Source organism: Bos taurus, chromosome 10, assembly GCF_002263795.3.
Source record: "Bos taurus isolate L1 Dominette 01449 registration number 42190680 breed Hereford chromosome 10, ARS-UCD2.0, whole genome shotgun sequence".
NCBI classification, from domain to species: Eukaryota; Metazoa; Chordata; class Mammalia; order Artiodactyla; family Bovidae; genus Bos; species Bos taurus.
In genome coordinates, this window is record NC_037337.1 from 36,048,880 (window position 1) to 36,075,168 (window position 26,289).

Here is a 26,289-nt window from a genome sequence, read left to right on the forward strand (position 1 = left end):
TGGGGTGAAGAAGGAAGACCAAAATGTCCCTTGGAGAACAGGCATGGTGCAGCCCCTGGCTTCTTGGCTGGCTTGTTGACCAGCACTGACAAAGGGGATGCAGAACAGAGGTACATTGGGGGCTGACATAGGAGGAACATCAAGTGCCTTTCGCCAGCCTGTCTCCAAACCATAGCTCACCCAGAGCCTCCTGGGGCAAAGAAGACAGCCACCCACATGGGGGAGGCTCTGAGAGTAGAATTCCTCCAGCTGCTGGGCAGGCTGGGCAGGCTAGGTAGGCTGGAATGGGCTCTCATGACCACTCTGCCTCCTCTCCAATCATTGGTCCCTTTTATTCCTCCCACCAGGGTCCCAAATAAAGACAACTCTTTACCCACTATCCCAGCCCAGGGCCATTAGATCTTCACTACTAGATACTGGGGAAAAGTCCAGTCCTCCATCTTCATCCTGCAACTACTTCTTAGGCCGAGCTCAGGCTTCCTGCCACTTGGGTCTCCTTCCCTTTGACTAGGTACATTTTTCTGAACCTCTTGGCCTCGATCTCTGCCCATTAGTGGGCATGAAGCCAAGGTCACCATAGGCTGAGCTGCTGACGGGGGTCCCTTCCCCTCTTCTGTCTTGGTTCTAGGCTGCCAGAATGGCGTGGCTTAGCTCCAGCGGTCACTTATGCCGTTACCCTCTACCACTGGGCTCTGATGAGAGGTGGGGGGTGTCATCCTAAGGGACAGACTGTGACAGGGGGAGGGGGTATTTTGTGATGTGGGGGTAGGGCTGGCCTGATGGTAATGGGGAGACCGCTAGGAATCTTTGTCCTGGGAGGCTCAGAGAGGGGGAAAATCCCTTAGTGTTGTTCTACTTTTATAGGTGTAGAGACATTGCTTTCCATAAGGGTGTGAGGTAGGAGAAGTAGGGGACTGTTGTCTGAGAAGGACCTGGCCCTTTGAAAAGAGGTTGTGCCACTGTCTTAGCTTTCAGCTTCCATTCACACCCTGTTCAGTGGCCTCCTCCTTTAAACATGTCCCCCAACACAGCAAAGACAGTCTGGGCCCCATTGACAGCTCTACAGGCAGACAACAGAACCGTCTTTAGAGTTCTACTTCCCAGCCATAGGGGTTGGCCGCCCTGATCTTCATAGAGAGCTGAGTCTCAAGGTCTAGGAAAAGCTAGGCATAATGTGTGGTGCAGGAGGAGAAACACGCCAAGGCTGGGTTTCTCCTCTAGGAGCCCCAGCACTGGGGTCCTTCTCTCTGTCAGAGGTGTTCCTCCACCCAGTCTCTCCCTGGGCTACTCCCAGGCTCTAGTGACTCGATACTACCCTTTTTGCTGCGCCTCCTTTTACCTCCCAAAGCTCCCCTCCCCCACCTGAATTGGGAATGAGGCTTTGTTCTAGGGTGGACTCAGCATTTCTCAAGAACCTACTATGTGCGCATCCAGTGCTTGCTGAAGTGAGGCCCTTGGCCGGCTCTGGCACTACAAGGTGCCCAAGACACAGCCCCTTCCCGCACCTCCCAAGGACTCCCACACCTCCATGTGACCTCAGCCTGCTGTGCCCACCCACCCCGCTGACCCCGCGGAGCGTGCTCGGGCTTGGAAAGGCACGTCTGTGGGTGTGAGACGGAGCCACAGCATTCGGTGACTAGGGGGAAGCCAGGTAAGTGTCCACACTTGGTCCCATCCTCGCTTGGGGACGCGAGGGAGGGAGTCCAGCCTGGGCTGTCAGGCTGCCCGCCCCCACCTCCCTCCCCCGGAGAGCTCGGATGTTCCCGCGGTGGTGGAAGAGGGTGTGTGGGTGTCAAGGACTCACAGACCAGGCTCTGCTGTCGGCTGCAAATGGATGAGGGTTCCACACTCTGCTTCTAAGAAGGGTGAATTAGGAGCTGGAGTGGGGGGGTGGTAGGTGAAGGGGAGAAAGAGGAAAAAGAGATGCGGGTGAGGGGTTACCAAGCCAGGACCGACCTTGCTTGAAAGGAAAGGAGACGTGGCAGGCAGGGAAGTCGGAAAGATGAGGCAAGGGCGGGAGGGGCTTCTCAGCAGTCGGGGCCCTTTCGTTGGAGTCTGGGGCCCTTTCTGCGGGAAAGGGGGGTTGTCCTCGCTTGATTTTCAGCTGGTCTTCCCGAAGCTTTGCCCTGGGGGCAGCAGCCGCTGGCGAGCGTGGGGGTGGTCCTCGGCCCGCAGTTTTCTCCCGAGGGTGTTGGAGAGGAGAAGGGGGACGAGGGATGGAGAGAGGTGACCGCCAGGGGGGGTGAGATTAGATTTCGGGGTGGGGGGTATCAGCTAGGGGATTGGGGCTCCAGGGTCGGGTCACCATGGGATACTGGCTCATGTTCCGGAGATGAGAAAACCCAAGAAGCCGGCAAAGAAAACCACCTTCCTCCACCACCCTTGGCACCGTACCCCTCCCCCCAGGCCCCACCACTCCCCGCACCGCCTCCCCCGGCCGCCTCGTGCTGCCCCCTGCGTTGGGACGACCGACCCACGGTTCTGATTGGTTGGAGACCGGGAGGGGGAGCCGAGGGCCGGATTGGCTGGCGGGGCCAGCGCAGGGCGGGGCGGCTGATTGGCGGAGCTGGCAGAGGGGCGCGCTGCTGATTGGTTGGGGACGAGGAAGCAGGAAGGAGGGCGGCGGAGGCTCAGCTCTCGGGGAGTTTGTGGGGGAACCGCGAGCGGCGTAGCGGATCCCGGAGCCCGGCCCCCGCCGCCCGCCCGTCCGGCTGCCTGCCCCGCCCGTCCGGCCCCCGCCGTCCGCCCGCCCCGGCCAGGCGCGCCCGCCCCCCCGACGGCCCCGCCCGGCTGCGGCCCCCGCTCCGCCCGCCCGGCCCCGGCCCCCAGGAGGAGGCGCTGACGCAGCAGCGTGGAGCCCGGGAATTGAGCGCCCCCGGGGGGTTCCAGCCGCCGGATTCCAGCCCGGCCGGGGCCTGCGGGCGCCCAGAGCCGCGCCGTCCGCGCCGCCGTCCCGGTGAGATAGGGGCCTCGGTCGAGGAGGGGGGAAGGGGCGAGCGGGCGGGCGGGAGCAAACGAGGGAGGCAGACGAGTGAAGGGGAGAGGACCGGTCGCCCGTCAGCGCGCCCCACCGAGCGCGCAGCGCCGCCGCCCCCGCCAGCCCGGGAAGGGACGGACGGACGGACGACGCGAAGCAGGTGCGGCCGCCCGCTCGCTCGCGCCGCCTCTCTCCCCCGGGTCCGGCGCCACGGTCCCGCCATCGGGGAGCGCGGAGCGCCTCGAGGTGACAGCCCCCGGGGGCCGCCCGCTTCGCAGGCCGGGGGCGGGGTGGGTGGCGGCCGCCGGGTGGCAGCTTGGCCGGGTGGCGGCGGCGCGGGCGTCCCGGGCCGCGGAGGGCGGGAGGACGCCGGTCGTTTCTTGGCCTCGGCGGAGCCGGCTCGCCTCCGAGTGCGCGGGCGGCGAGGCCCCCGCCCCCCCTGTGCCCCCTCCCCCCATCGCGGTCCCTGAGGCAAGGGGCCGCGGCCGGGGGCGGCGCCGCGGGATCTCCCGCACAGGGTGGGGGGCGCCCTCCCGCGCTGGGAGCTGACCGGTTATTGCTGGATGGGGGAGCAGGGGATGGGGGCCACGCCAGGGCGGGGGGTAGTATAGACTCGACCTGATCGGACTGGGAAGAAGGGAGGCGCCGAAGAAGGAAAGGAACCGGTTCGAGAAGCGAGTGTGGGCCGCTGGAGGCCCGGCGAGGACCGTGCGGAGCGGCGGCCGAGTCCGAGGTGGGGCGGGGGGATCGAAGTTGTCAGACCGCCTCCAAGTGACAGCGGGACCCAGTGCTCGCGGCCGGGCCTGGCCCTGCCCTGCCCGCCTCGCCGCCTCTTCTCCGGGGCCGGGGGCCGGGTCAGGTCGGGCCCGAGGGGCCCGCTTGGCGGCGAAGCGCCGGACAAAGGCGGCGCCGGAGCGGGCGCAGGTGGTGGCGTCGGGGAGGGGAGCGGGTCCGAGCCACCCACCCCGAGGGGCGGGCGACCGGGCCGGACTCTGCCCCGGGGATTGCGGGGGCCGGGGCGACCGCCGGGAGGAGCTGCGGCACTGGCTCACTATTCCAGTCTCGGATCGACTTGCTGTTTTGGAAAGAGTGGGGTCGAGCCAGTGGGGCAGAGGTGGGGGTGTGCACGCGGTGGGCTTGGCCAGTGGCGACCCGGTTGCTGGACTTGCCCAAGAAACAGTTCGGTGAGGAGCTCTCGAGCCTGCCAGGAATGAGGTGTTTCAGCGAGAGGAGTCTGCCCAAAAGGTTAATCCCACCTGGGACATCTCCTAGTGTCCTGTTGTCACTAGTCTTAAGAGGGCAGAAGACCAGTTGGACTGGGGACTAGGAGATACCTCCCAGAAGTGCTCCTGGACAACCGTCTTCAGCACTTTTCTTTAGCGAAAGAAGGTACTCACAGAGAGAAAGGAGAAGCTGAGTTGAGGCAGGAATTTAATGATTAAGTTTAAAAGGTTTCCTATCCCCTGAGAGACTTTCCTCCCACCCTTTCCACGCCCGTGCCTTCTGAAAAAGAGTGAAAAGGGCCCTAGAGAGACCGTGTGTTCTGGAGGAACACCACTGTCCTTGACCAACTAGAGGACATTTGGGAACCAGTGGCTTAAGCCGTGAGCCCCTTTTGTCCCACCAGTGACCAAGCTGGGTGCTGTTTTTCCAGTTGTAAAAACCCACTCAGAGTTCCTGTGCTCTATCTTGTGATCCCATATTTAATGGAAGAGTTGGGACCACAAAAACAGACTCAGGGTGTTTAGAGTGTAGACTTTTGTTAAAAATCCGGGTCCCACCGGGGGAAGGTTTTGATGATGAGCTGCTCCCAGCTGTGGTTGAGTGTAATCCCTCTTTGGGAAAGCAGCCTGTCACCCCTGCTTAGTCTGAGCATGGAGTTAATTCATGGCCACCCTCTGTCCCTCTCCCCAGGAGGGTCTAGACCCCAGCCTGGGTGGAGTTGAGGCTTGTGGGAAAGAAAGGGAGGTATTACCTCATGCAGGAGACTTAAAGTTTTTTTCTGAGGGAATTTAATTGTATGTCTAAGATCCAGAGGATGATGAAGCATCTCAAGGTCTTTGTGTCTTCTGTGGGGCTACCCAGTGTGCATGTGATTCTTCTGGGGGCATCAGAAGGGGGTGACCTGCTCTGGCCACCAGAACAGAAAGGAGAATGGCCAAAACAATGGTTCCCTCTTTGGCTCTCTGGCAGGAGACTTACGCAAGTCAGATCAAGTAGTTAAGAGTTTGCTCTGTAGAATTTAGCCAGTGAAGAGTTTCTCTCCTTTCTATCTCCCTCTCTTTCTTCCTTTCTGTTGCTCTGCTGTTCCCATGTCAGGCCTATGTTGTTGTCATGGCCTTCCTTTCCCTCCTGTTTGCACTGGCCCTTCTGATCCATTTCCGTACACAGCTGCTAGATCATTCTTCATAAAGCACTCCTTCCCCCATGTCACTCCCCTACCCACAAACTTACAGTGACTCCCCGTTTCCTGCAGTCTCATCCTGGACAGTGTCCCTTAAGGCTTTCCCCTAGCCCTGATGTGCTGAGCAGGTTTATCACCGTGCATCTTTGCTCCTCTTGACTTCCCCAGTTGTCCCCAGTTAAGAGTCCCTTGCTGCCTCCTTCTCCTGCCTGAACCCTACTCATTCTTCATTTCAGACCACTCCAGGCTAGCGTTGCTTGCCTCTGAGATTGTGACCCTGGGTTTTATAACATGGCATCCTCTTGAGTGCTTTTGTCCGTTGGAAGTTTCTTAAGGATAAGGACAGTATGAGTATTAAACCTGTGTGTGTGTGAGTATTCCAGGATTTGTGATACAGTGCTGTGCATGTCATTTTTATTGAATGAATAAAAGCAGTTGACTGCTTAGTTGAGTGGGAGCAGAGGGGAAACCTTCCCTTCTGTTTCCCCAGAACTCCAGAGAGTATGGAGTCCTCGGTGGTTTCCGACCTTTTCTGCCTAAGGCACATACATGTGTTTGGGGTGCTTTAGCATGGGGAGCAAATGATTGCTTCTGATTTTCCAGCTGGTGAAGAGTCTGTCCTGTGGATTGCTCACATGACACCATATAGACATGAATTGGAAAAGGGCTGTAATCCTGTTTTCCTCCTACCTCACCAGGCCATTCTCCCCACCCGGCTTTGCTGCTCTTATGCAATTTTCCTTGTTGTCCATGCTAAATGAATCCATATGTTTTATCTCTTCTCAATCCTGGGTGTAAATAGGGGAGAAAACGCGATGCTGAGAGCAGAAGAGAAAGATTCCTGGTCTGGCCTGTGAATGGGGCTTTGGGGACTGATGTTGGAGATGTTTATAGGGGCATCGCTAACATGGGAGGCATGATCGGCCCCACACTGGACCCATCAGAAAGGACAGCTATGATCCCAGCTCTCTTGGAACTTCCATTTTTTGTTTACTACCAACCCTGGACCATGGGGAGATGGGAGAGGGGACTGGTGACTGGTTTGAGTCTAAACAGTGGAAAAAATAAATTCTGCATCCACCCCCTTTCCCCCAAACCTCCCTTTTGTGCCCCAGTTTGATGATTAATGGACCAGCATTTCCCTTCTAAGCGGGAAAGCCACCCCTCACAGTTGCCATGGCAATGCAGACCGCTCCCCCGTCAATTAAAAAAAAAAAATCCGTACTAGTTCTCTCCTCCTTGCTTCTACAGTAGCAGGAGACAGGCTACCTCTGAATGAATCTCCTGGCCTCTCTTCTCAGCTGCTCAGGCTGTTTTCTCTGTGTGTCCTAAAACACAGCCCTTCCTCTTTTCTGAGGTTCGTCTGAGTTTCTTCACTCTGAGCAAATCTTGCCCCTCTTAAATCCAGCAGCCCATGGAACACTTTTACAAAGAAGCAGAGAAATTTTCTGCCTTTTTATTCATCCACAATGTAGATTAAAAACCAGAAAGAACCTTCTATCTTTTCCTTTGGGGTTAAAAAAAATCCCTCCACACCATCTCTGGTTTGTAGAGGCTTAAGTTCGGGAGCATTTTGACATCCTTAAAGGAAGTTTCAGTAAACCTGGAAGGGATTCAACCTTCAACATGAGTAGTTCACATTGGAGTTCTATGGGGATTTTCGATTTATTTATTTTCATTTCTCTCCACCTCTCCGTCCCAGCACTCAGGAGGGCTTGTGTGTTTTCATTTTTATCTGTTCTTACTCCTCTTGGCCTTGCTCCGGCAACATCTGGCCTGAGCGCCCTGTCGCAAGGTGAGTCATTAAAGAGGGAAAAAAAAAAATCTTAAGGGGAAAAAGTTGAGAGGCAGCCTGTGTCAAACTAAAGCTGCCAGTTGAAGCTGCCGGGTTTATGGAGCATTATACGAACAGCCCCAACATTAAAGGGCCTCCGTTTTATGAATGGGTTGTGAGGAATGTAAATAAGGCAGCATCTCTCAATGGGGAAGCATTTTACATAAGCAGTACTACCCTGGCCCAAGCATTTATGGGAATTTGCTAGCATAGTCTGGCAGGACTCACTTCCTTTGTGAACTTGCCATTGTGCTGGGGACTTTGTAGGGACAAGAAGAGTGCGCTTGGACACGGAGGGCAGCCCCAGCACTCTGCTCTGCGGGTCCCCAGCCTTGATGGGCCACCTCACCCTGAGAAGATGGAGTCAACAGCCTGTAGTGATTAGAAGCGTAGGCTTCCGGGGCCTGGGGTCCTGAGATTCTGCAGGTTCCCACTTCATCTTCAGGCTGCTTCGACCTCCAAGGAACAAGGGACAGGGAGGTCCTGGGTGATGAAATCCTGCTCGGTTTTATGGGAGGCACCTAACTGGAGTAAAATAGACTGGTTTGAATTTCAGCTCCTTTATGTTTCCCCTGCCCACCTCCTGGTTCTGCCACTAATGAGCAGTAAACCAGCTAATAGGGAGAAGGGAGGAAGAGCAGCAGCAGTCGGGGGTGCTGCAGGCTGCCTGCTCAGGGCCAGGCAAGTGCCCTTCGCTCCACTGAGCTGGCTTTGCAGAGTGGCTGAGCACTAGCCTGGCCCTGGGGTTCCAATGGAGGGATTGCTGTCCTGCCCTAGGCAACTTGGTCTAGAAGCTGAGGGTCTGAGGATTGTGGGTTTGGTGAGCAGGCCTCAGGGCAAAGTCATGTCCAGGACTTTGTGTCATGTCCTGGGAAGGATTTTCATCCAGATTCCATTTTTCCCAGTGAGAAACACCTGCAAAGTTGGGTGGTTATTAACCTGACTCAGCCTCCCACCAAATAATAATAATAAAAATAACACTACCCTTGAGATAGATCCTCTGCAAGCATTAGGAGTAAAAGAATGGCTTTTTCTCTCAGCCTCCCTGAGGTTTGAAACAGGAACTTATTTCTGAGGCACCATAATAACCAAGTTACCTGGACAAAAAAATGACAAGTAACTCGTCTTAGTTAACAGGATCAAGCCAGGCAGAAACTCAGGGTCTACATTTTTTGGTGTGTTGCTGCCTCTGTGATGCCCAGGTCTCATCTGGAGCGGTGCTGACCACCCTTAGTTCCTCCCATCTTCAAAGCCTGTTTAGGCCTTACCCTCCTTAGATGCAGCTCTCAGTTTCCTCCATGAAGAGGAGAGGGGTGGCCCACACTTAAGCCCTTCTCCAACTGCAGCTGAGTGTCTAAAAGTGTCTGGAGAAAATTCAGTTTGTTAATCACGTTTTCATCTGGTCAGATGGTTCAGAGGTGTATTATTATTGGCCATGCCATGTGACTTTAGTCCTCCAACCAGGATTTGAACCCCAGCCCGGCAGTGAAAGCATCATGTCCTAACTGCTGGACCGCCAGGGAATGCCCTAGAGTTGAATTCTTAGTTTTTAGAGGATCTTTGTAGATAACACAGGAAAGGTATTAGGGTGCTGCTTGATGCCAGGATATTGTGATGTGTATATCAGAATGGAAGATGGAGTCAGGTTTGGCAAGCCTGTCTCAGTATTGGGGGCAGAGCTGTTCTCTGCCTGGAGGGTTTCACACAGTTTGGACAGAGTGTAGAAAAAATTGTAAAATAGATGAAATGACTGTAAGAGATGATCATCAGGGAGAATTGGAAGGACTTGAATTTATTCAGCCCAAAGAGGTAGCCAAGAGGTCAGGTAATATGTCTTTGAATATTAAGATGGCTGATTGGAGTGTGATGACCAAATTTCAGTCTTCATTGCAGTTCATGCTTGAGATTTCATTTGATTCAAGAGACGTGGTTAGATGTGGGGGGGGGGGGGGGGCGGACTCTAGATTCTTTTCCTAGATTTACTGTAAAATCAAGAAAACCTGTCTTTGCAGCCCCTACCCCTTTCAAGGATATAAAATGGGTTTGTTTTAGAAGTGCATCTAAGAACATACTGAGAACCTTGAGTAGACTTTTCTGTAATAACAGTCTGTAAAATTATGTATATGTTCCCTGACCAGTACATAGATGCCATTTAATTGTAGTACATCTTCAATTCCCTTGTTGTGAAAAATCAGGAAAAACTAATAATGTGTTAATGCCAATACTTAAAACAGCTCAGAAAAGCAAAATTGCACATGCAGGATTATTGGCCTGTGACTCAGCAGCCATCCTGTGTTGCGGTTCGGGGCGTGGACTTGGGGACTGACACCAGCCGCCCTGCCTCCACCCTTGATGGTGCGGGAGTGTGGGCAAGTTCTCTTACCTCTCTGTGCTTCTGTTTTCTCCTTGCTAGGATGAAATGATAACAGCCCCCAGGGGGTGGGGAGTGGCAAGGATGAATGAGAGTGATGGTGACTAAGATGTGGAATGAGAGAAATAGTCTCCCGAGATAGCTGGGCAGGTTGGGAGAGAGAAGGATGGTAGTGGAAGAAGGTTGTGCTGTGTAACATGAGAGAATTCCTAAAGTAGCCCATTGAACTGTGGATTACACTGAAGAGGCATGGTGGACTCCTGGGGATGAGGGAGAGCTTTGAGGTCAGAGTTTCTTGTCCTGGGCTCCAAGTGGTGCCATCAGTCTAGGGTAGAAATGTTATATGAAGGGAAGCAGGTGGGCAGCTAGATCTTCATTTGTTCAGCAAGCTCTTAATAAGCCCTATGGATGAGATTTACTGGTAAGGAAGGCAGACCCTGCCTGTCCTGGTAGAGCTTGCATAATGGGAGTGGCACTAAACACTTAGTTAATTAGTGAGATATTCAGGTTAGGTGCCTGTAACTCTAGTAGGGGCTGCCTGTGGTTCTGTTGGTGTTGGCGGAATGTTGGGAAGGCCTGGTCTTGGGTCTTGTTCCCCATGGCTGTTTCATTCAGGAGGTCAGCACTTCGCTGGGAAGCCCGAGGGCCGAACTCCCATGTTGGCCTGGTTGGCCAGTTTCTTCATTCAAGATACTAGATAGCACCTCTGGTCTTGGCAAGCCATCTTAGACATCTAAGTTATTGGTTCCTGGAGTGTCCTGGTGGTTGAACCAGCCACATATCCTTTGCCATTCCTGGGCAGGTGCCTGGAGCAAGCTAATGAGCTGTTGTGTTTTATGGAGAACAGGGCATCAGTTCTTGAGGCTTCCTCCTGGTGGGCCTGTTGCTGAGCCTTGAGGCTCTGTGGCCCTGTTCCTGCTGTATCTCTTCAGCACTTTCACCGCCAGGAACAAATAGGTCCTGCCCCAGCGGGAGATTTGCTTCTGGCAGGGGACTGAGTCTGAGAGGGGGAGGGTCTGCAGGAGACTTAGCCCAGAGCTCCACTGTCCCTCAGCCTGGAATAATCCTGTATGGAGCCAGTGGTGGGCAGTCTGGGGAAAGTTGCCTTTGTCTCCTGCCCTTTGCAAATGTTTGTGAAGCAAATTTTCTAGACTGCTACCCATTTCCCACTGGGCTTGGTACACCTGGCATGAAGTAGCCCCTCAGGAAGAAGCTGGAAGTCCTGGCTCGGGTGTGCCCTCTGGGAAGCTGCCTTGGAGCTGAGCTCTCTCCACTGAGCTCTGAGCACTCTGCCACAGCCCTCTCACACACTCTTGTCCTCTGTCTTCCTACCGGCTCAAGCTCCAGTTTCTCAGTTTTGCATTTTTTCATTTCATTTTTGCATTTCCAGTCTGTTTTGCATTTTTCTTCAGCTCTTTGCCTGATAACTTGACATGTAGGGGGCAAGAATGAGCTTGTGTTGATCGCCATTGTTGTATACCATTCTTATTTACCGGGTGCTCACAACTCTGCTGTGTCGATAAGGAAACCAGGGTTCGTGAAGTTCAAGCTGTTCGTTGATCAAGCCCACTTGGGATTAGTGGCGGCATAAAGTGGCTTCCAGCCCTGTGTGGGTCTCACCTCGCTGAGTTGTGGCGAGGGGCCAGCAAAATGTTGGCCGAATGAGCAAAGGTCACAAGAGGTGCCATGTGCCTGGGCATGAGTGGCGGGCGCTCTGGCTTAGCTAGACCGACACCTGCCCTGGGAGGTCTGCCTGGTGCACACTGGAGCAGGGCACCTGAAAGAAACTAGGGGAAGGCAAGTCGCCTTTGGCAAGGACTTGTGCCTTTAAAAGAAAGCCTCTAAAGACTAGTTTTGTATTGCATGTGATTACCTTCTAATTTGTCAGATTTGAGTTTCTTAGAGCAGAGCACTGAGATATGACTAAATACAATGCTCTCTGCCCACTGTCCGAGCTCAGGGGGCTGTGTGTATAGATTGACTTCTAGATCCAAGGGGTAGGTCTTGTCTGCCTTACTCTCAGCCCCCTCCCTGCAGGAGGGGCCTTGCCCTAAGACTAGGAACTGACTGTTTCCAGTGAGAAAGAGGAGATTCCACCTATTCTACTGTTCCTGTATTCCTGTGTGTGCATGCTAAGTCGCTCAGTCATGTCTGACTCTTTTGCAACCCTATGGACTGTAGCCTGCCAGGCTTCTCTGCCCATGGGATTCTCCAGACAAGAACACTGGAATGGGTTGCCATGGTCTCCTCCAGGGAAATCTTCCCAACCCATGGATTGAACCATCGTCTCTTACATATCCTGCATTGACAGGCGGGTTCTTTACCAGTCGGATATGGATCAACTTAGCACACACGTGCATGACATCTGACTTTGTGTCCAGAGCCAGAAGTTCTTGGAGGTTCTGGACACCTGTGTGTCTGGGCGCTCCTGTAGGGAGGGTCAGAGTGAACAGGAGTAGCCAACGCTAGGGCTGTGGGACTGGGCTGGTTGCCACACTGGACCCTGTGTCTGGTAGGGGTGGACCTTTCCTGTACCACTGCTCCCACCTCTCTGGGCTTTTGGGAGCCCCCAGTGTGAATTGTGAGGAGCAGGTGGTCTGACAGACCGGAGATAGGCTTGGTGCCTCCAGGCCAGGTGAACCCAGCTCCTCAGATGGTCGCCAGACCCCGGGGGCAGCCTATAAAACCAGCTGCATCCAGACGGGTCAGGCCAGTTCCCTTTGGTCGGCCGCAGCACTTCCTGCCCAGGTGTTTGTAGGAGCCCAGCCTGACTGCAGAGTGAATCGAGTACCCACAGCAAGTGAGGCTGAATGGGCACCAGGGAGGCCTTCTCTCCTCAGGGGCAGAACCCTGGGGCTTGAGCTCTGAGCTGCCAGAGCCAAGACTTCTGCTCTCTCTGGGTGCCTGTGCTGAAGCCACAGTCAGATGGTGGCAGCAGGCAGTGCATGCTCTCTGACCCCATCCCCTGGGTCTTTAGCATCTGAAGATCTCGCCTTTCTTGTTTCTTGGAGGCCTGGAGCAGTTGTTGAGGGTCTGTGGGATACAGTTTCTGCCCCTGCCGTCTCGCTGCATTGTAAACCGAGCCCCTCGCAGTTCACCTCACACTGGGTCTTTCTCGGGAAAGCAGTGGCACTGCCGTGTTCCCTGGGGTGGACTCTCAGGGGTTTTCAGTGGAACAGTTGCAGGGCAGGGTTCAGATGCAGGCTGCATTTTCAGATTTCTCACCACCCCCGCTGGCTCTGGACTCCTGGTGTGGGGATTTGAGGGCCACGGCTGGGCTGCCCTCCCCTGTCTGTGGGATCCCCAGGATGTTGGCCTGCCGGGTTCCTACTCTGCTTGGCTCCTGCGTGGTGACTAGTATCATTCTCACCAGCACTCTTAAGTAAGGTTCCTTCTGATGTGTCTCTTTGGGATGAGAAATCTGAAGTTCAGCAAATTTAAGTAAGTTATTCATGATGGGCAGACTTGGCATTTAAATCCAGGTCTACCTGACTTAAAGCTTTGGTTTTTTCCATTTTACCAGCTCTGGGGGATTCAAGAGAAATCAGCCGCATCTTTATCTGGCTTTATCACAAGAATTTCGGCAGCTTCACCTCTCTGTTTTTCTATGAAATGACATCAACTGAGTTTAAAAGAACAGTAGCTTGCCTTTGTGCTTTTGCTGCTTTTCTTTTCTGATAGAAGCTTCAAGAAACTCAGTGTCCATGAAAAAGTATTATTCCTTTGAGAGGTGGGGATTCTTCCAAAAGAGATTGCAGAGGTGGGCAGTGCTTAGCTCGGTGCCAGCTGCGTGGCTTTAGGTGTAATTGTAGGGAGGTGGCTTGGTTCAGGGCCTTTCTTGACCCTCACCTAAGGGGCCACCTGGTCAGCTCTTGCCTAAGACCCCCCCCCAAGTACTCCCTCCCGTTAAGAATAAACCAAAAAGACCGAAAGCCAAAATTTAAAGTGTAGTGGTAAGAGAAGTTTCAGGAAGAGCACTGGGGGGGACATGGGTCCTGAACCCCTAAGGGTGAGGTGGGGGTGTGGTCTAGAGCCGGGTAATTTAGGGAGACCTACTGGCAGGGTTGAGGGCCACTTTCCAACCCAGTGCAGTCTCTGCAGGAGTGAAGCAGACTTTATCTGCTCATTCAGGCCCCCACCTCCCTCCTCCTTTCCCCTCTGGTGCCCGTGGCCCATCTCCTCCAGGCCTTTGACCTGCTCTCAGACACAGTACCTTGGGGTGTGCGCCACCTGGCCTAGTGGGTGGTGGAGGCTGGGTATAAGGTGCTGCTACAGTTTGAGGGCAAACTCCCCTTTTTCTGTTTCTGTGGAGATAACTTCACCCAGCCAGGCAGACTTGTGATTTTGGATTCAACTTGTGATTCAATGTGTCTTCGGCTCTGAGGACCACCAGCCGGCCTCTGTGCTTCATGGCAGCTGTCAGACTGGTTTTCTTCAGTGACAGCTTGCTTGACATGGTCTCAGCAAGCTGTAATATGCCCTAGGGAGTCTCTCCTAGGAACCTTCTCCCAAGGGGGCCCAGACTACCTGTCCCTGGGAGGACAGGGCTTCCCAAAGAAGAGGAAGGTAGTCCGAGAACCTAGGCACCCTGGTGGTGTGTTGGCAGTGGTAGGAAGTTCCTGGTCTGTAAGTGGGAGAGACAGACGGCAGGGGGCTTGGCAGGGCTGGAAGGGAAACCAAGCTTTCCTGGTTCAATGGGATCTTCCCCCATTGAGCTAGGCCCCCCTGCAGGTTAGAGGGGCCGTGGCAGGCTGGGCGCCCCCTCCAACCAGCCCCACCCAGGGAAAAGCTGCTGCCGAAGTTCTCACACGTCCATCTGGCTTCAAAGCATGACTCACTCTCTTCAGCCTGGAGTGAGTGTGGTAGGCAGCAGAGACCCCAGCCTCTCCTGGGGGGTTGTGGGGGAGTGCCGTGGCTGCCTTAGGCACCACATGAGAGCTGGGAGTTGTTCTGCGGGTGACAAGATTTGGCAGATTCAGGGGAGGCTTGCAGGAGGCCTTTATGCTTGATTTGGAAATGTGACTTGCACCCTGTGATTTAGAGGCTTCCCTGGAGCGTTAGCCTCAGGGACAGTGAGTGTCCCTGAGGGACTGGAGGGCTGAGAGGGAGATGTAAGAGTGAATCCTCTACAGGAAACAAGTTCTCAGGTTCTGGGGACAGCTCCAGAAAGTGGAAGGCTCCTCTCCTAATCTTTCATGTTAGGAGGGAAAGACTGAGTGGGACCAAGTATCCCAGAATCCCTGGGCCATCCATGCATGTGGCCGGTCTACCAGCCAACTAGGGGTGGAGAACAGACCAAGTCCTTCCTCGGTCTGCTAAGAATTCTTCATTGACCAGACTTGAAAACACCTCCCTCTGTTCGCTTTCCATTTCTCATCTACCCCTCTTTATTCTGCACTTAGTGTCAATGTCCTTAAAGGCCAGGTGACCTCAGCCTTGGCCACCAGCCATTCCCAGGCTAATTGCTGTAGTAACCTGGGGCCTGTTGAGGGGCTTTGGCCCCTGCTCAGCTGTGTGATCTGTTCCCTGTTCTCCAGGCCTTTTGGGAGTGGAGGAGGCCTGGGTGCGGACTTGTCCAGGAAGTACAGATGTCTTTCTCCTTGTTCTTGCTCCTTCATCTCCGCACAGGGGTGCCCTGCCAGTGAGGGAAGGGCCTAGGGTTGTAAGCACCTGGGATGCTTTTGAAGGTGAAATGAGGCATTGCTAATAAGCGTGCTGAGCAATCAGGGATGGGTGGTCCCCCTGATGAGAAGCAAGAAAGAGTCTTAGGGAGCCTAGCAGATGCCTGGAATTTTTCAGGAGCACTGCAGTCTGTGCTTCAGGAATGAATGGATTTGCCTTCTGTGACTCTCTGTCCTGCCTGGGGCCTGGTCTCTGGATATGCAGGTCCCCGCACGTGGCCAGAGCAATGCCTGGCATGCTGCCTCCCTTTTCCAGTTTTCCAAGTTCGTTCTCAGGGGTGAGGGAAACCCACGCTGCCCTCAGCCTGGTTTTCGAAGCACTGTTTCTCGGCTAGCCTGGCTTATCTCTGGAGAGAAGAGACCCAGTGATCCCAGACACTGGCCCAAGGCCACAGGAGTTACTGGAAGGGCTCAGGACTTGGGATTTTCAGGGTTAAATCCTGGCCCTGCAGCGACTGCTCCCAGCTCCTCTTGTGGAGTGAGAGTGAATAACAATAGCAGTAGGGAAATTAAGCTGAAAAGCCGGAGTGGGGTCGCAGAATGCTGGCGAGGGCAGAGCCCAGTCTGACACCTTACTTGGCATCACCTTGCTTTGTTGGAGTATAGGTAGAGAGTGAACAGACCACCACCTGGGGAAGGGCCGGGGAGGCACCCGCCCACCCCGCCCCTCAGTTCTTCAGTGGCTATGCCATGCCAGCTTCCTGCACACAGCCTACTTTTTCATTTAGGAGGAGACTCAGGGGGGCCCAGGTATGTGGGAAGTGGGGGTGTCTGCCATGCACATTTAGGGGGTGATGCCTGGTCATGGGCATTGTCCTGGGGCTCTAGGTTTCCAGTGATTCTCTCCTCCATCCTGCCCCTTTCTGGCATCTTGCCTACCTGGAGGGAGTCCTGATAAAAAGGGCTGGACTAACATGGCTGAGCGGCTTTGTCCCCTGAGTCAGTTCTTCCCTTTGGTACTTTCTTTTCCCAGCTCTTGGTGGCTGGTGGGCTTTTAAGGTTGTACCACAGGTCTAGAGTGTGGTCCGTGGGTCTCCTACCTGGGAACCCTGGCCCCAACCTTACTGCCATCCCTCCCCCAGGTACTGGGCTGTTTGGAATCTGAACTAAGGTGGGGCTGGCTCCAGGGGCTGGGTGACAGGCCTTCATCCTTCAGGGGGCTTTGCAGCAATACCCAGGTTATGGCCATCCACTGTACTTGCCAGGCAGGTGTCCTCACAGACTAGACCTGGCGTTCTCCACAGCCCAGCAGGCAGGTTCCTCATCTCAGCTTCTCACTGTCCATCTCCTTATCCTCCTTGGACAATCTCCGAGGCCCCAGGAAGGGGGAGGGATTGATAGTATCTTTGAGGGACTAGATGGACTCCCACCACCCAAGCTCCTATCCTGCTTCAGTGTCTCAGAGTCTCTTCCTGTCCTGTGATGAATATCCAGTGGGAGAAAAACAGATGGAAACAGCTGCATATTTTGTCCCCAGCCTTTTCTGTCTTCTGACTCTGGGTTTGCATCGCGCCATAGGCTCCCCAGGTGCTTGGTTCAGAGGAAAGTGGGGTAGCCAGTCCATGCACAGCTGCTGGTAGCCTGACCCCACTAGACTTTTGCACTCTGGAAGAGGGGTCCTAAGAAAATCCAGGCTGGAAATGCAGTGAGGGTAGGCCAGAGTTATTGCAGCGGATGCTGGAAGGGCTTCAGTGGGGAAGAAGGCAGACCAGGACAGGCTTCTCTCATTGCCTGTTTCTGTCCTGCAGGTTGGAGATACTCCATGACACACACTCGGAGGAAGTCTCTTCCCATGCTGAGTTCAGGCCCTACAGGCCGCCAGGAGCCCCTGCAAATGGAAGGCAGCAGTGTGGAGCAGCGGGCAGAGGGCGTGGAGCCAGGTCCTCCTGAGAGCTCGGAGCATCTTACAGGGCGCCGCAAGAACTACCCACTGCGGAAGCGCCCGTTAGTTCCCGAGAAGCCCAAGACCTGCAAAGTGCTGCTGACCCGCCTGGAGAATGTGGCTGGTCCACGGAGCGCAGATGAGGCTGATGAGCTGCCCCCCGACTTGCCCAAGCCCCCTAGCCCAACCCCATCCAGCGAGGACACTGCCCTCTCACAGCCCCGCAAGCGGCGCCTGGCCTCCCTCAATGCCGAGGCCCTCAATAACCTGCTGCTGGAGCGGGAGGAGACCAGCAGCCTGGTGGGCACTCGCCGCAGCCGAGGAGGAGACCCCCACCGCAGCCGGGACCGTGACCGGGCTACTGGAGGCTGGGCCTCCTCTAAGAAGCGGCCCCGGCTTGGGAACCTCGGAGAAGGAAGTCGGGACCTGTCTCCAGAGCCGGCACCGGATGAAGGGGCCCGCAGAGATGGTGATCCAACTCCCAAGAGACTGGCCAGCCTGAATGCAGCTGCCTTCCTGAAGCTGAGCCAGGAGCGGGAGCTCCCCCTGCGGCCGCCTCGTGCCCACCCTGAAGCAGATGGGCACTCTGCGGAGCCACCAGCACCCAAGGGCCTGAGGCCTAAGTGGGCCAAGGTCAACAGCAAGAACTATCCCAAGGCCCGACAGGGAGCTGGCAGCTCTGGGGAGGCTGCAGGCCCACCCGGCTGGCAAGGGTGCCCCGAGGAGCCTTGGCCATCTTCCCCGCCTCGTGGGCCAGCCAGCCAGCCACTTTACCAGCCCCTGAGCAAGGCTCTGGAGAGCCCCTTAGGGCTGCGCCCACAGCTGCCCCTGCTGATGGGGGGCCAGGCAGCCCTGAAGCCAGAGCCTGGGCGCCCAGGCGAGGAGTCACCTGCCCCCAAGCAGGAACTGCACCAGCCCTCGTTCCCCACACCGCAGCTCTCCCCGCTCCCGATGCCTGGCAACCCTGCTGACTACAATGGCCTGTATGGTCGGCCTGAGCTCACCGCATTGGGCAACTTCTATCTGTACTGCAGCCAAGACAGGTTGCAGTGTGGGGGCTACTCTTCCTGCCCTATGCTCCCTGAGGGCAAGCTGTCCCCAGTGGCTGCACCTAACGAGGGGCTTCTTTTGGCTCCAAGCTCAGTGCCTGCAGGCACCCCTTTCCAGCACCCTCCATGGGGTTCTCGCTATTGCCCCGACGAGGATACTGGAGCAAATGGCTACAGCATCTGTGAAATGTTGTCCACGTCTCTTACCCACATCGGCACTACCTGTGGCGGCTGCCCCTACAAAATGCCTTTTGCAGCAGGTATGCCTTCCCAGAGGTGGGGTATCTCAGGGCATCTCTGAGATGCGGTGTTCCAGGAGAGTGGGCCGTGGACTGGGGTGGGGTGTCTTGGCATCTACAACTGCATGGGAAGGCAAGGGGTTTTGAGAAGGGCGGATTCCCCTGATTTTGTGCGATCAGCCTAGGAAATTCCCAGGAAAGAGGCCCATGTTTAGTTCTCAGCAGCCCTGCTGTGTCCCCGCTGTCTGTAGAGGTTTCTCACCTTGGCAGTTGGCAGCGCTGTGGTGGTAGAAAGGGCGAGGACAGTCTCTCCTGCCTCCCCACTGGGATACCCATTCTTAGACTTTGAGTAGCAAGATAGATGTTGAAATTAGCACTTGTGCCATATTGTTCCCATGTCCCTTTTGCCTTTCTTGAGGAAAACTAGAATTCATTACTTCCCAGGAACCCAGACCATCTGCTTGCCAACCAAGTGCAGTATCCATGGGAGGGATGGTGGATACAGGCCTGGTAGGTGGTGCCAGCTGTATTAGGGTAGTTTCATCCTGGCCGTACAGGCCTTGAAAGAGAAGTAATGCTCAGACTTAGTATTACCTTGCTAGGTGTGGACCAGGTGGGTACACCCGGAGAACAGACAGGCTGCTGCTGGGGCCTCTGGCTTTGGTGTGTACCTTCTCAGCAAGATCAGACAACTGAGAGCTCATGCTGTAGCTGATGAGACAGCCCTAAGTGATCTCTCTGCCCCCAAACTGGCAGGAGTGTCTTCACATGCCTCTCCAGGCTCCCTTCTGGGTGGAAATGACATGACTAGAGCCATGCTGGCCAGGATGTCTGCTATGCTGCTGGTGAAGTGAGGGGCCATGCCTTCTCAGGGCTTTCTGCCTTCTCCTCCACAGCCCTTCTCGAAGGGGTCTATAAAACAACTTAATAGACCGCTTGACTCTCGCCAGACTGGTTGTTTCAGGTTCTGGCGTGAGTAGGAGCTCTGGAGAAATGAGAACAGGCTTCTTCTTAGGCTTTTATTTCTCTTCTGTACCACTCCCTAAGTTTAGTCACCTAACCCGTGGGACCCAAGACCCTTAGCCCTTTGCCCTGGGACACCGGTAAGTACCATGTGCCAGGTGCTTGTTCTTGGTGCTTTATATATTGGAGGCCATACAGCATGTTAATTGAGCACAGACTCTGTGGCCAGACTGAAATGTTCTCCTCAGCCACGTGATCGATCGTGTGACAAACCAGTAACTGCTCTGTGTCTCAGTTTCCTTAATTGTAAAAGGAGAGTAGTGGCACCCACCTCCTGGGCTTGTTGTGAGGATGAGATGAGTTGATAGAAAAATGCCTAGGACATACTACATGATACTTGAAATGACTGCTTTTGTGGCAAGGCACTGAGAGGTAAAGTGACTTGCCTGAGGTCACACAGCTGGCGAGTGGCAGATCAGGGACTCACATCCTCATGTAGCTTCAGATCCCCTGTTCCCAATCACTGTGGAGGCCTTTAGAAAAGGAATATTAAGTCAGAGCTAGAGATGCTATTCCCATTCTACTTCTTTCAGGCTAGAAGCGGAGATGGAGATGGCTATGGGCCAGTCTCCCAAGGTCAAGGAAAACCATTGGCAGTCCCTGATCATCTACCTTAAGGGCCTCTGACCCCACCTGCCACTGCATTGGCCTTGGGTTCACACTTAGAATTAAGATGGAAGCAGGCTTCCCTGATAGCTCAGTTGGTAAAGAATCCGCCTGCAATGCGGGAGACCTGGGTTCAGTCCCTGGGTTGGGAAGATCCCCTGGAGAAGGGAAAGGCTATCCACTCCAGTATTCTGGCCTGGAGAATTCCACGGACTGTATAGTCCATGGGGTCGCAGAGTCAGACACAACTGAACAACTTTCACTTTCAGGCTGTGAAAGCAGAGGTGCTGAGGATTCACTGCTTGTCCTTACCTGCCTTGATTCCCTCTCTCATTTTCCCAGAAGGCTGCAGATCCCTGGGCCAGCTGGAATTTCCTCTCCCGGCAGCCGGCCACCCTGCCTCACCTGCCCACCCCCTCCTGGGGTGCCCTGTGCCCAGCGTGCCACCTGCAGCAGAGCCCGTCCCCCATCTTCAGACACCCACCTCGGAGCCCCAGACAGTAGCCCGTGCGTGCCCTCAGAGCGCCAAGCCTCCTAGTGGCTCCAAGTCAGGTCTGCGCACGGGCTCCAGCTGTAGGCACACTGCGCGGAGCAAGGCCGCCCGCAGGCCCAGCCACCCCAAGCAGCCTCGCGTCCAGCGCCCACGCCCCCGCCGCCGTCGCCGCCGCCGCACTAATGGCTGGGTGCCCGTCGGGGCTGCCTGCGAGAAGGCCGTCTATGTCTTGGTGAGCGCCAGCTCCCAGCCGATGGGGAGAAGGGAGGGTGGTGGCAGGGACACAGGACCTGCAGTGAGGTGGTTCCCAGCCACCCCTGTCTCTGGCCACTCTGAGAGGTGACAAGGGGTTCCAGCTCAGTTTTACCCTGGGGAAGTGATCACGCTGGCCCAGCCTGCTCCCCCAGCCCCTCCTGACCCGGTGCCCTGTGCCTTGGGGAGTCAGGGAATACACAGTCAGTCACAGCTGGTGGCTTCCATCTCCATCACTGACTCTCAGAGAGGCCTCCTGATGAGTCTTCACCTCTCTTCCTGGATTGTAAAGTAGAGGACTTCCCTGGAGACTTTTTGGATAAGTATGTACAGTGGAAATGGGGATAAGCATAGGAAATTAGTGACACAGGAATGTCTGGGATGATGAGAAGAATGTTGGCTAAAATGTATTGAGCACTTCTGAGGGGCCAGGACTGAGTGAAATTTTTGCATGCATTATCCGCTTTCATCCCCGCCACTGCCCTGTGAGGTACGCCGCACTCTGTGGTCCTGTAACTACCCTCATTTGAAGACAGGCTTAGCAGTAGATTAAATAATTTGCCCAAGGCTTCGCCACTTACCGTGGTGGTTTAAGAGTCAAAGTCAGACTGTCCATTAGGAAACTTGAGGACCGCCCGGTGCTGGGGGCTTGGAGCGCGAAAGCCGGCTGTCAGGGGTCAGGTGTTCAGACACAGCCCCAGAAGTTTCGAGTCACTCTCTTACCTCTGCTCTCGTTTATCGCCCTTTCTCCCACTCTGCCCCGAAAGCCAGGCTCAGGGAGGAGGGGACAGAGCATTCACTGCTTTTGTAGTCTGCTGTCCTCAGTGGTTTGAGTGCTCTGAGGAGATCACAGAGGGAAACGATGTCATTCCCTCCCCGTGCTGAGTGTGGCCCCACAAGCCTTGTTTGTGTCACTGGGTTGTTGCTCAGGATGAACCGGAACCAGCCATCCGAAAGAGCTACCAGGCAGTGGAGCGGCATGGAGAGACGATCCGAGTCCGGGACACTGTCCTGCTCAAGTCAGGCCCTCGGAAGACGTCCACACCTTATGTGGCCAAGATCTCTGCCCTCTGGGAGAACCCCGAATCAGGTACCCCCTGCCTAGAGTTCAGCCGGGCACTAGTGTCCCGCATTCTTAGCAGAGTCTGCCTCCCTCTAAGCCAGCATCTGTCTGTTGCTCAGGGCTGCAGACAGCCTTGGGCTGGGCTTGGATCAGCTCATTAACCTTTGCAGCTATCAGGGACCGGGCACCCGTCACCCTGCCTCACCTGTCAGTGCCTTTTTCTCCTTCCTCCACGCCTAACAGCATTCTCAGCCACTGAGTTACCAGACTTGGCCCAAGGCAGGGGATGGGGTGGCCAGAGCTCACAGGATTGGCCCAGGCTTTGAAGTTGGATGAGCCTCCAGGGCAGGTGGCCAGCCCGCCTGCCCATCTCAGCCATTCTGGAGTTGTCAGCTCAAGCCCTGATTGCTTCTGTTTCCCTCAGGAGAGCTGATGATGAGCCTCTTGTGGTATTACAGACCAGAGCACTTACAGGGTGGCCGTAGTCCCAGCATGCACGAGGTGAGCTACCTGGTGGCGGGGAGGCAGGGGCATGGAGAGTATGGTATGGGGCAGCAGCCTGGCTGATCCGGTCCCTGGACTTGTCACCTTGGACACAGAGAACCTGGGGAAGGGCCTGAGTTGTAGCCTCTTTTGCTAACACTGCCTAGTTCATGTTTCAGTGGGTCTTTTGTCCTGAAAGGCGGGGCAGAAAGGGGCCCCCTAAGGCAGGGGGTGCCAGAATGGGAACAAGTATATACGTCCTCCTGGTGACAGGAAGGGGGAGTGCACACCTTTAGTGTCTGCAGCGTGAGAGGGAGGGGAGGGAACACTCTCCAGACACACCTGGGTATCTCCCAAGCCCTGCACTCGGAGAGGTGATGCCATCTGGGTGTCGTTGCTCCACCCCCAGACTGGACTCCCTTTTGCTCTTTTTCCCCTTGCTGGGACCTTTTTCCTCTAACCGGGAGGATGTGCACAGTTGTTGGGGGTCAGGAGGCTGATGTCAGTCAGGGGCCGGAGTAGGCACCTGGCTCCTCCTGAGAAGGACAGGACCTAGGAGGAATGCCCTGGGCTGTTTGATGAAAACGGTTAGGCTGCAATTCCAGGGAAGCTCCTTGGCTTCCTGGGCACTAGCTGGAGTTAATCTATTTCTGGTCAGGAGTCCCAGCAGAGTTCATGTCCATCTTGCTCTTGGAGTTAGGTGCTTCCCACCCTGGTAGCCAACCTCCTTCTGTCTCCCCTTGAGCCTTTGCAGAATGAAGTCTTTGCATCGCGACATCAAGACCAGAACAGTGTAGCCTGCATCGAAGAGAAGTGCTATGTGCTGACCTTTGCTGAGTACTGCAGGTGGGTGGCGCCCTGTACCTCTGGCTTGCCTCTCCCCTCAGACTCCCCAGACTATTCGTGGGTTGCCTGTGATCCCCAAGGGGATTTGACTCATTGGACCTGACCTCCTAGAACTTTTTTCCAGTCTGCTTCCATCATCTGATTTTTATAGGAAAAAAATAAAATTGTTCCCGTTTTGAGGCAGAGTGAATTGGGACAGAGTTTCAGGGGTGGGGATGGTCACAATACTGCTGTCAGAAGGAAATCAAGGAGAATTGGCAGGTGTTTGGTAGGGAGGTTCGGTAGGTGTGGGTCCCCAGTGACCAAGAAGATGGAGTGGTGGTTGGCAGAGAGGGCATAAACCCCAGGACAGGAATGGAGGCAGCAGCTGCCCTTGTGGAGGTGGGAGGGGATGTCCTGCTCTCTGGGCAGGGTAGGGAAGGAACTGGTTTTCCTGCTAAGACAGCTGTGAATGGTGTGTCACTGCAGATTCTGTGCCATGGCCAAGCGCCGGGGCGAGGGGCTCCCCAGCCGAAAGACAGCACTGGTGCCCCCATCTGTGGACTACTCCACCCCACCACACCGCACAGTGCCCGAGGACACGGACCCTGAGCTGGTGTTTCTTTGCCGCCATGTTTATGACTTCCGCCATGGCCGCATCCTCAAGAACCCCCAGTAGCCTCCTCACACCCATGCTGGGGCTGCCCACGGGCAAATGGGGCTCAGGGCAGGGGGCACTGCTTGAAGCACAGCACTTGGTTAAGGGGCCACAGGAGCTCAAGGTGGCTGGCCTGTGGTTCTCTTGTGGGGGAGGGCAGGGGCCCCTGTGGGATTGGGCCCCATGGGAGGGAAGGGGAGGCCAGGGTATAAGAAAAGCATCAGAACCTTCAGCTTGGCCCAGGGTGCCTCTCTGGGGTCCATGGGCAGAGGCTCCTAAAGAAGCAGTCTTCCCTGAGGCTGGGCCAAGCCTGAGGGGCATGGGCCCTGGAGGGACTGGGGGAAGGTCCTTCAGGAACCATGCCCTTCTTTATCCTCCCCTGGGCCCTTCAAGGGGGCATGGGAGCCAGCTTTACCTCACCCACTGTGACCCGCTGCCTCCCCATTAGCCTGGGACCAGGCTCTCCCAGATTCTAGCACAGCTCCGAGCCCATTCCTTTGAGACCTGGAGAGCCAGTGTCTGGCTCCCAGAGCGTTGACTTTCTCTTCCTGGACTTGGGGCCTTTCTCCGGCATTCCTCCTTTGCCCTTGCAGTAGCCCTTGGTGCTGGGACAAGTTACCAGCCCTCACAGTCATGGGTGTGGCCCCCTCGTGGGAGTCAGCTTCCTGTCCACCTCCTGGTGAAGGCCACCCAGCAGGTCTGGCTGCCCAGAAGTTAACTGATTAACGCGGGCTTTGTCATGTCTGGGAGAGCAGAAGGGAGCTGGGAGGGGGTGGGGGCAGGGGGCAAGGAAAATTGCTACCTGATTTATTGAAGACTTCTCCTCTTGCCTTACACTTGGAGGTTCTAGGAAACCTCTTGCAGAACTTCACACATGACTCTTCAAGCCACACCCACCTGAAATCAAACCAAAGGAGTGCTGTGGCTCCCTTTGCCTCTGACACCCCTTTCCCTAGTCTTTTGTAGATTGCACTAATTTACATCCCAGCAAGAATCAACACTGTATCAGTCCACAGACCTGCTGAGCTGCAGCCACTCACTCTAGGAGCTAAGGACCTGCATTTTTAGTTTGTTCCTGTTGCCAAGGGGCCCTGTTCTCACCTCATGCCGCTCCCCAGAGTAGATTAGGAGGCTCAGCCCCCTGCTGTCCTTGCCAGGACTAGGCCCTGGCCCTGGGGCACTTTGTGGGGGCTGGAGCAGCCTGGTTCTTTCCTATTTGTACCAAAGAGGAGCCTGATGGGGAGAGGGAGCGTGGCTTGGGCCTGGCGCTGGGCGCATGCTCAGCAGTTCTGCAGGGTACCACCTTGGGGACAGGAGCCAAGGAGGGCAGCACTGGGTCCCCCTCCCCTAGAGAGGGGCAGACACGGACCCCACAGGCTGAGGAGGTGGCACTGGGTGAGGACGGTTGGGCAGAAGCTGGAGAGGGAGGTGGAAGCAAACCCTGAGGGCACACCCAGCAGTCCCCAGCCCTGCCCTGTCCCTGAGCAGATGGCTCCTCCTGATTAGTCACCAGGCTCAGGTGAGGCCTGGACCATTCAGAGGTGAATTCACACATGGGAAACCCAATCTCAAACCCCAAGGGAAGAAACTTGGGTCCCTTCTTACTGAATAAGCTGTTTGGAGGAAAACATCAGTCAAGGAGGGTGGGGGAGTAAGAGAGGGTGGCAGAGTGGGAGCTGCTAAGGAGCCCAGCCTCACCCAGCGGGAGGTCAGGCCTCCTCCAGGGAGGCGGGGTCCACTGCCCAGAACTTAAATGCTTTTGAATCTCTTAGATGTGGAAATATTTTTCGAACCTGAAAATGCAGCTGGTAGAATTTCAGTGGAAGCATAATTCATGTAAAATATATTTTAGTTGATATTTTGTAAAATGCACTTTTTGTGTGTGTCGACCCTGGTTTCTCAGATCTGTATTTCAGTGTTTACAAGGGAGGGAGGACCTTTCCTCACCTCCCTTTTGACAGAGATTAGAAGTACTTCTTTAAGAAAAAAATAAATTTGAGAAATTGTATTAATTTAGAAAAGGACCATTTTCTGCGTGTCCTGTCATCTTTTTGTGTGTGGGCTCACACAGAGGGGCTCACTCCTCTTTATTTTGGTGGGGCTCCTTGCATTGCAGTGCAGGGACTCATTGAGGCCAATAAGCCAAGAGCACAGGAAAGGGGAGGGCGGGTGGAGAGCAGCATGAGGAGAGGACACAGGGACTGGCAACTTGGAGTTGACTTCTTCGCGTCGCAGTAGCTGAAACCACCTGCCTGGGTGAGGGAAATCCTTGGGTCGCCAGTTCTCACCTGGCTGGTGACCTGGGAACTCGCCTCCAAGTGGTTGCATGGTGAAGATACTACTTCATCACCTTCGGTCATGCCCCTGGAGAACTGGTCAGCAGAAGCTGTTTGAGGGCCTTGGCATCTTGCAGCTATCACTCATGAGGAATTGAAGGCCACATCATGAG

At 55.3% G+C, this 26,289-nt stretch overlaps 1 protein-coding gene across 5 annotated transcripts; it reads left to right on the forward strand.

Moving 5' to 3' along the window:
• Positions 1-1,630: 1,630 nt before the first annotated feature.
• BAHD1 (bromo adjacent homology domain containing 1) lies at positions 1,631-25,865 on the forward strand. Of its 5 annotated transcripts, none has more exons than XM_059890670.1 (7): positions 1,631-1,651; positions 17,016-18,458; positions 20,409-20,791; positions 21,742-21,901; positions 22,299-22,375; positions 23,103-23,203; positions 23,672-25,864. In XM_059890670.1, the coding sequence occupies exons 2-7, from the start codon at positions 17,030-17,032 to the stop codon at positions 23,859-23,861; spliced, it is 2,340 nt and encodes a 779-aa protein (XP_059746653.1). In that variant the 5' UTR covers positions 1,631-1,651; positions 17,016-17,029; the 3' UTR covers positions 23,862-25,864. The 5 variants fall into 5 exon arrangements, with proteins under 5 accessions (XP_059746653.1, XP_024853618.1, XP_024853621.1 ...); XM_024997850.2 differs by lacking the exon at positions 1,631-1,651 and adding an exon at positions 2,592-2,956; XM_024997853.2 differs by lacking the exon at positions 1,631-1,651 and adding an exon at positions 2,592-2,956 and having other exon boundaries at positions 23,112-23,203.
• The last annotated feature ends 424 nt before the right edge of the window (positions 25,866-26,289 follow it).

Coding starts and splice junctions, on each gene's coding strand:
- BAHD1 (XM_059890670.1), top strand. CDS start 17,030: ATGACACACACTCGGAGGAAGTCTCTTCCCATGCTGAGTTCAGGCCCT. Junction 21,902..22,298: donor CTGGGAGAACCCCGAATCAG/GTACCCCCTGCC, acceptor TGTTTCCCTCAG/GAGAGCTGATGATGAGCCTC. Junction 23,204..23,671: donor ACCTTTGCTGAGTACTGCAG/GTGGGTGGCGCC, acceptor GTGTCACTGCAG/ATTCTGTGCCATGGCCAAGC.